We start from the raw sequence: 9,582 nt of genomic DNA on the forward strand, positions 1-9,582 counted from the left end.
TGAAGTAGCATTAGATGCGCTCCAACAAGGTCGCCGAGTGGCCGAAGATTATGTCACAGACTTTAGACGTTGGAGTGGGGATACCAATTGGAATGACGCCGCCCTGCGTCACCAGTTCCGCTTGGGTCTGGCTGAACCCCTCAAGGACGAACTGGCTCGAGTTGGCATACCAGATTCTCTGGAAGATGTGATCGCACTAGACATCCAGATCGATCGTCGCCTACGTGAACGCAGGTTAGAAAGGTCCAACCAAGTTCCTAGACCCACATGGATGCTACCTAAGTTTCTGGTCCAGCCTAACCCTCCTGCTAGAAACTTTGATTCTGAGACATTAGACACACCCAAACCTATGCAACTTGGGCTGATTCGTCCATCACTCACTCAGGATAAGAGCCCCCCCTCCTGGAACGTTTTGCCAATGTGGAGGACCCTTCTGAAGTCTGTAACCCCCCTGGTGGAGAGAGCATACAATGCCCCCCCCCCGAAGTGGAAGAAATAAGAACTAAGAGGGTGAGTGAGAGTGGCAGAAGTTTATGGACTGTGATACATGTTATATTCTCCAATTAAATATGAAGTAAATTATGTTGGATAAAGGACTGGGGGCTGTATACAGGGGATATTATTGAGGGTCTTGTATTTAATGGACTAAGCATAAAATAAGAGAGAGGATCCAATAAGGACTTTTGTCCCTGAAGGGGGTTATTGGGGGAGACGGAGAAAGGAAGAAAAAAGGGAAGGAAAAGAAAGAAAAAAATATTCTGTTGGAGGTGTGGAACTTTGAATTTGTTATTTACCAACATGAAAAATAAAGTAACAAAAGGAGGTGGGTCAAAGCCCTTCAATCAAGTTCAATTAAGAAATATATTCCCATACAGGATAAACAGACTCCAGAGAGGCAAATAGGAATAAATGATAAGAGTGTGTTGGAAAGTAGTACGGGAGAGTGCTCCAGAGTATCCCTGGCAATATCGAATACTAGTCAAAATTTGGAAGATGGAGATATAGAGAAAACAGGTGTGGCGGAGAACTTAGAAGAGCAAGAAATAAATTCACACCTGCCTACTAAATCAGAAATAGCAGAAATGTTTAAAGGGCAAGAAAAATCTATAAAAACAAGAAATGGTAAAGTTACATAAAAATCTAGGTCATGTATTATCTAGAGAGGAGGAATCGGAAAAAAAATTACCATGCCCAAGTGATTCAGATCTTAGAATAACAAATGGTGGAATTGAAAAAAGAACAAAGAAATCTGCTATATAAATTAGAAGAACAGGTAAATAGGGATAGAAGATGCAACTTAAGGATACGAGATCTCCCAGAGATATCTCAAGGAGAAAAATTGATGGAAACGATACAGAAAGTGTTGGATATAGTAATGGATAGATCTGCAGCTGAGCCTTTTAAAATTGATGGGGTGTATAGAATTGGTAGATCTCAACAAGAAGGTAGAAAAGGAAACTCGAGAGATGTTATCGTCCAATTTCATTACTATCGAGATAAAGAAGAGATCTGGAAGAAGATGAAAGGAAGAGCAGTTATAAAATATGGGGAAGTAAATATACAGATTTTTGCTGATCTCGCTGCAGAGACACTTTCCAGAAAAATAATTTTGAAACCATTAGTAGAACAAATGAGGATGCAGAACGTACGATATAGCTGGGTGTTTCCAGCTTGTTTAATCGGATGGAAAAATGGACGCTCAGCAAGACTTAAGTTTCCTGAAGACTTGAGAGACTTTTGTGAGAGACTTGAGTTGCAGTATGTAGATATTCCTGGTTGGGGAGTAGGGGAAGGGGAGGTGAGGAATAGGGAAAGTGAGAGGTGGCAGACAGCCCAAAGGGGAAATTGAGAGTTAAAGAAAGAAAAGGGAAAAGGGGAGATGTGTGTGTGGGGGGGGGGGGGGGAGGAGAGGAGGACTGGAGGGGGAGGAAAGATTTTTTTCTTTTCTTTTTCTCTCCTTTTCTCTTCTTGCTCCCTTTTCCCTTCCCCTCCTCCCTTCTATTCCTATGTCTTCCCAGTCTGCCCAGAGTCCTGAATCTCTGTTTGATTTTTTTTTTCTCCTGTTGGTTTTGCATTGTGGGGGTAGGTAATTTGGTGAGGTGTGCATGTTCAGAGCCCCACCCTGGAGTGGAATCAAAGATGGGAATAGGACCACAAATGATTCATAGGCAAGACACTGGCCTAAAAAGGGAGGGGGAGGGATGTGAGGGGGGGAGGAAGGTATGGGGAGTTTGTATTTAGTTTAAGACTCTGCGAGGTAGTGGGAAATATATGCATCTGGAGGAATCCAGGAGAAAGGAGGAGAAGAGAGAGAGGAGGAGGGGGAAGGAGGATGAGAACATTGGAGTAAAGGGAAAAATGGAAGAGATTTATTGTGTGACATATAGGGGTTTATTTACTAAAGCTGGAGAGTCCAAAATCAGACTCCCTTCTGCATAGAAACCAATCAGCTTCTAACCTCAGCTTGTTCAATGAAGCTTTGGCAATGAAACCTGGAAGCTGATTGGTTTCTATGCAGAAGGGAGTCTGATTTTGGACTCTCCAGCTTTAGTAAATAAACCCCATAATGTCAGAGGATTAAATAGCCCTGGGAAAAGATTTAGGATTCTTAAAGAAATTCAGCATACACTTTCTTCAGTGGTTTTTTTTACAGGAGACACATCTAGCACATGAAACAAATGTGAAGCTACAATTCAGATCTTATCCATCTTGGTTCTTCGCAGAATTCCCCAATTAAACGTGCTAAGGGAGTGGCAATAGGTTTTGCGAAAAATATAAAATTTAAGTTGGAAGAAAGATTGGTAGACCCTGAAGGGAGATTTTTGTTTTTGAAGGGAAAATTGCAGGAAATAGATTGTACATTAGCAAATATTTACTGCCTGAATAAGAAACTGGAGATATTCCTGAAAAATGTTCTGAGGAAATTACTGGACTTTAAAAAAGGTAGTTTAATTGAGGCAGGAGATTTTAATTTGTGTATGGATCCTCAGATGGATATGACGTCTCCTCTGCAAAGAGAGGGTAGTAAGTTTTTGAAACCCTTGAAAAAAATGTTATATCAGTGTTAACTTGTAGATATATGGAGAATTAAGCATATGAAGAATAGAGATTACACGTTTTACTCTCGTGCACATGAGACGTATTCAAGATTGGATTATATATTGTTGGATCATCAATTCATTGAGTCCCTGGTTAAAGTAAGTCATATCAATCTTGGACCATGCCCCTGTCACAATGCAATTGTTATGGGGAAATGGGCAGAAAGGTGGAAAATTATGGAGGTTAAATGAGACACTTATTCAGGGTCATGAGAAAGTTAAAAAAGAAATAGAGCAATGATTCTGAGGAAGTGTCCGTAGCAACGGTATGGGATGCTCATAAGGCCTATATTAGAGGAATTTTAATAGCGATAGGAGCTAAGAAGAAGGAAAGAAGAGAAAAATAAATATGCTTCTTAGAGAACTCTGTGATTTAGAGCAGATACATAAAGATAGAGTAACAAAGGAGATCATGCAGAGGATAATAAACAAAAGAGAAGAATTAACTAGTTTTCTGGAAGAAGATAAGAGGAGAGTGTTTAATAAAATAACAAGTGTGAGATATAGCTGGGGGGATAGACCAAGAAAATACTTAATGAGAGCTCAGAGAAAAAAAACATCTAGGAACTATATAGAGAAAATAAGAGATAGCAATGGAGAATTAGTGTATCCAACTAAAGATATAGCAAAAGTGTTTAAGGAATATTATAACAAGCTATATAATATTACACCCCATGGTATTATAAAGGAAGACAAATTAGGAAAAAAAGAAAAAAGGCATATTTAAAAAGGGCGGGATTACCGAAATTAAGTGAAGAATAATAAAATCCCTTGAAATAGCAATAACGCAGGAAGAAATTCATCTAGCATTAAAACGTACGACAGCTGGAAAAAGTCCAAGACCTGATGGGTATACGGTGAGATACTATAAAAAAAAATAAAGATTTATTAGTACCCAAATTGAGGATATATATGAATACCTTTGGAGGAGAGATGGAAATGAGGAGGGAATCCTTGCAAGCTCATGTTGTTCTTATACATAAGGAAGAAAAAGATGTCACTCAATGTTCTAGTTATAGACCGATTTCCTTACTGAATGTAGACACTAAACTATATGCAAAAGTTCTGGCAAATCGGTTGAAAGACCTAATGCTGGAATTGATTCATATAGATCAGGTTGGCTTTGTCCCAGGGAGGGAGGGTAGAGACAATGGATTAAGATCTTTGTTTCTCATACAAAAAAGTAGGAAAGAGAAAACTCCTGCGATGATACTCTCGTTTGATGCTGAGAAAGCATATGATAGAGTAGACTGGGGATATATGCTAGATACATTGTAAGTATTGGGGATGGGACCTAGAATGAGAGAATATATAAAGAAATGTTATAGTCAGCCCTCTGCAGTAATCATGGTTAATGGGGAATTATCAGAGTTCTTTGAGATGCAAAACAGGACACGACAGGGATGCCCTTTGTCTCCATTGCTATATGTACTGTCCCTGGAATCTCTCTTAGCCACAATAAGGAATAATATAGATATAAAAGGAATCTGGATAGGAGAAATAGAGCATAAGGTGGCAGCTTATGTGGATGATATGCTGTTTTATGCGGTAAATCCAAGGATAACATTGCTATATTTAATGAAATCATTGAAGGAATATGGTGAGGTGTCAAATTTAAAAATTAATCCAACAAAAACAGCGATCCTAAATATAAACCTTCTTAATAAAGAGAAAAAAAGTTACAGGAGGAATTCCCCTTTGTTTGGAGAGAGAGAGAATTAAAATATCTAGGTATAAATTTAACCGTATCGTCAAAGAATCTCTATAGTTCAAATTATATCCCATTATTAAATGAGATCAAGGATGAGCTAAGGAAATTAGGTTGGGGAACTCTGTCATGGATAGCTCCTATAAAACTGATAAAAATGGTAATTGTTCCAAAAATATAATATAAATTTCAAATGATACCAATTAAACTGCCAGAAGTATATTTTCGAATAATTAAAAAGATGTTTACTAGATTTATTTTGAGGAATAAAAAAACTAGAATAGGCTATGAAATGTTAAGCAGAGACAAGGCTAAACTATGCACAAAAACATAGGAACCTGGGTGCAAAAAAATGGCTGCAGGTGCTCTGGACTGATGAGTCAAAATCTGATTTGGCTGTCCTGGAAGTGATGATTTGGCCCAAAGGGAGTGGGCCATAATAATCTCAACATTATTGAGTCTGTCTAGGATTACATAAAGAGACAGAAGGATTTGAGGCAGCCTACATCCACAGAAGATGTCTGGTTAGATCTACAATATATGTGGAACAACCCACTTGCTGGGTTCCTTCAAAAACTGTGTATAATATCTAGAAGAATTGCTGCTGTTTTGAAGGCAAAGGGTGGTCACACCAAATATTGATTTGATTTGGATTTCTATTCTGTTCACTTACTTTCCACTTTAAATAATAAGAAAAAAATATTAACATTTCTTCTACTTCTGAAAGCATTCTTAATTTACAGCATTTTTTCACACCTGCCTAAAACTTCTGCAAGATAATTTATATATATATATATATATATATATATATATATATATATATATGTGTATATATATATATATTCTTAAAACGCATGCCCTTGGAAGATACACCTGCAGAGAGTGTTTGAATATCCTATTTACTCCTTTTTAGAACTTTTTTCAAGCATTTGCTTATTGTCAATATGTATATTTTTACCTTTGTTTAAGAATTGGCTAACCAACATTTGTCTTCATTTAAAATGTTAGCTAGCATGTTGATATAATGACGCAGCTGCTTTAACAGTGGAAAGACTCAGTGAAACTGCACTCAGGCTGACCAGATGAAATAATATCTTTCTTTAAATGTAGCAGAATGCATGTGCCTTAGATGCTCTAAGACTGCTGTAGAGAAGCCTTGGAATTGGACTTGGCATTTATTGCAGCGCAGTGTAATGCAGCATCCCCAGCTGGTGATAAGGTGTTTTTATCACAGTCCTTGTCCTTAGAATTTAACCTGATCGCTGTGTACTAATTGTCTTGTCCTTTTCAGCCATGTTTTGTTCCTGTCATTCAGAAAGCATTTAAAACATTGTCACCGCTTGCTCAGGAGTACTGAGATGACTCTATTGAAAAATTGAAAAGTCACCTGTGTAGGCGGTAAAATCCTCATTCCATGTCTCTAAATGAAAACCAATAAATCAGGCCTATTGAAGCCTCTGACTGTATTGTTCACAATCTCAAGGGCGCTTATTTCAAATGATTTCCTCGCTATAAATAGGCCAGCTGTTGATGAAATCCTTGAAATTAATTTGCTGCCTTCTTTTTAATGAAATACTCCAGTTTTTCATTTCCCGATAGCTAAAGGAAGATTGATTTTTGTTCTTCTTTTTTCACTTTCTTCTTTTTCTCTTTATCCTTCTTTTCTTTGTTTCAGAGATCCTGAAAAAATATGTCAAACCAGACGTGGAACGCTTGGAGTTATTTGCCCGTAATCTGCAGCCAGGCTGGACAAGCTGGGGAAACGAAGTTCTGAAATTCCAACACTTGGATTATTTCATTCCCTTTGAGACTGAAAACTGACCCAAGTCTATTAGCTATACAGGATTTTTTTTATACATTAGAATTGCTTTTTATTACCGACAGAACACTTAGGAATCTGTGTAAATAGAAGCGGACATGTCCCAATAAGAAATTCATGGAGTGGGCGAGTCTCTGTGCACTACCTCAGTGCTGTTGTTTTAAGCTGTACAAATTGTCCTTAGCTTCAGATAGCTTTGCACAGAGATGGAAAAGAAAATTGCAAAATAACCCCATGTTCACTACAGTGTAGCCTAGTTTCCTGATAGAACAAAGGTTAATTGTCTAGGCTATAGGAAAAGAATGAAGAAAACCGATCTGTGGCAGCAGCACAAGTCCTCATAGGCATCTCCGTAATATTTCAAAACAGTATATATTTCCCAGATGGATTAAATGACAATTTTATCACATTCATCTCATTTTGCTGCTTTCAAGAGCAATATATAATGTATGAAGAGGGGTATGAAAACAATGATCAATGTGCTAAATTTTATTTTGCGCTATTGCTTTTTTTTTTCCTTTTTTATTTGGTCTTTGTCATAATACATTATAGTTTACCCCTTTGGCCACATTTAATGCCTGGCCCGTTTACGTCAGATTTGTGAAAACTGGATTAAATGTTTCTAGGGTAAATATTATTCATTTGAAAGGACCTATACAGAAAAACAAAGCTTCCCAGTGAGTGGCAGTAATGCTGAGTGTCATCAGAGCTGTGACAGGTGAATTTTGTACACAGCTTTTTATCCATGGGAAGTGTATAATTATAATAACTTTTAATTATCATAAAAGCTGATTGTGTGCAACTTGTTACGGTATAGATAAACACTAACAATGAACTCCTCTTATTTGCTCCCATTTGGTCTGCTAAGTAAACCATGAAAATATTTTATCATATCTGTTCAATAAGCTCAAAAAAAATACCTTGCTTTTTTTTCCAGAAATTTTAAGTTGATAACTTCCTCTACTCCTGTGCTTGTGTACAAGGAGTGAACATGGGGAAATGTGCATGTATTCCAGAGTTGTACTAAATGTGTGTTTTTTATTCATCTTGTCTGGACATACACGTTAATATAATGTTAAGGGGTCATTTCATCCAAATTGAGTATGAAGAGAAAGCCAGTATTAATTGGAGAATTTGTCTAAAACCAAAACTAAAATACAAGGCCAAAAGTATGCAGACATTGTTCCAAATTATTGAGTTCAAGTGTTACCAGTAAAGGATATTGTTAATGCTACATCATTCAAAGGCATTTTAGGGGGCTATTCACACCAGGTATAATAGGAGTTGCCCCAGGGCAGCCAGTTCACACCACCCTGTTTTAACCACTTGCCTTCCAGAGGATTTACCCCCTTCCTGACCAGGCCATATTTTTGTAATACGGCACCGTGTTAGTTTGACAATTGCGCGGTTATGCAACGCTGCACCCAAATAAATTTGCATCCTTTTTTTCCCCACAAATAGAATTTTCTTTCAGTGGTAGTTGATCGCCGGTGCATTTTTTATTTTTTGCACTATAAACAAAAAAAAATGACAATTTTGAGAAAAAAAGCAATATTTTTGACTTTTTGCTATTAAACATGTCCAGTAAAAAATTTTAAAACAAATTTCGTCATAAATTTAGGCCAAAATGTATCCTGCTGCATGTCTTTGCTAAAAAAAAAACCCAATACATGTAGATTAATTGGTTTACGTGAAAGTTATAGTGTTTACAAATGGTGGTATATACCGTATTTTCCGGCGTATAAGACGACTTTTTAACCCCTGGAAATCTTCTACAAAGTCGGGGGTCGTCTTATACGCCGGGTGTTGTGCTGAAACCTTACCTGTACTTCCGAGCTGACGCTTCTGCGCATGTCTTCGGCAGCAGTAGACGATCGCTGATCACCATTCCTCGCAGAACTGCATGAGACGTCGGATGCAGCCGTTCAGTGCTCGATTGAGCTTGACTGAAACTGTGACATGTGCAGAAGCGTCTTCTTGCCGCTACCCGATGTGTATCCCTTCTCTGCATATCACAGTTTCAGTCAAGCTCAATCGAGCACTGAACGGCTGCATCCGACGTCTCATGCAGTTCTGTGAGGAATGGTGATCAGCGATCGTCTACTGCTGCCGAAGACATGTGCAGAAGCGTCAGCTAGGCAGTACCTTGCAGGAAATACGATAATTAACATTAATTATTATATATTAATAACTGTGGCAGTTCTCAGATCATCTTGGAGACAGGGAGGGCTGGGCAGGCAGGGAGAGCTGACCCACCCAATCCAAGCAGGCTTTGTATGCAGTGTGCACAGAAAATACTGGTACATCGCTTGCCGTGATTGGTTGGTAGAGGGGGGTAGTCTTATACGGCAAGTATAGCCCAAAGCCTATATTTTAACAGGAAAAGTAGGGGGGTCGTCTTATACGCCCAGTCGTCTTATACGCCGGAAAATACGGTACTGGAATTTTTTTTTTTTTAACTAGTAATGGCGACGGTCAGCGACTTATAGCAGGACTGTGGCAGGCTTTCTGACACTGGGGGGAACTGACTTGGTGTCACTGACATCAGTGCTAATAAAAAGCACGGACACTGTACTAATGGCACTGGGCAGGAAGGGGTTAACATCTGGGACGATCAAATGGTTAACTGTGTGCTGTTTCACTATGTGGGCTGTGTGTGCTTCACTGTAAGCGCACTGCTTTGTATGGCTCTGCCATACAAAGCAGTGTGCAGTAGCTGACAGGGGAGAGATCTGTTTATACACAGGTCTCTCCCACGTTGGAGATACTCAGTGATCACTGGGTGCCAGCGAGTAATCACCAGCTGAGACCCGGTGATTGGCAGCCAGGACTGCAGAAACGCACACACGCACACGCGCACACGCGCACACACACACACACACACACACACACTGTTTTGCGCACCCGTGCCTCCCTATAGCAGTATTTCTGCTATAGGGCGGCACGGAAGCGGTTAA

The 9,582-nt window shown here is 38.9% G+C and overlaps 1 protein-coding gene across 1 annotated transcript in view; it reads left to right on the plus strand.

Annotated features, from left to right (window-relative positions):
• Nucleotides 1-7,670, plus strand: part of METTL4 (methyltransferase 4, N6-adenosine) — a 251,100-nt gene extending 243,430 nt beyond the window's left edge. The window contains exon 8 of the mRNA XM_089678225.1: nt 6,482-7,670. Coding sequence (XP_089534351.1) covers nt 6,482-6,627 — 146 coding nt within the window. The 3' untranslated portion in view covers nt 6,628-7,670. The remainder of the gene's footprint in view (nt 1-6,481) is intronic.
• Nucleotides 7,671-9,582: the final 1,912 nt, after the last annotated feature.

Source organism: Staurois parvus, unplaced genomic scaffold (genome assembly GCF_062004578.1).
Source record: "Staurois parvus isolate SC_StPar_1 unplaced genomic scaffold, SC_StPar_1.0 ptg000015l, whole genome shotgun sequence".
Classification (NCBI taxonomy): domain Eukaryota; kingdom Metazoa; phylum Chordata; class Amphibia; order Anura; family Ranidae; genus Staurois; species Staurois parvus.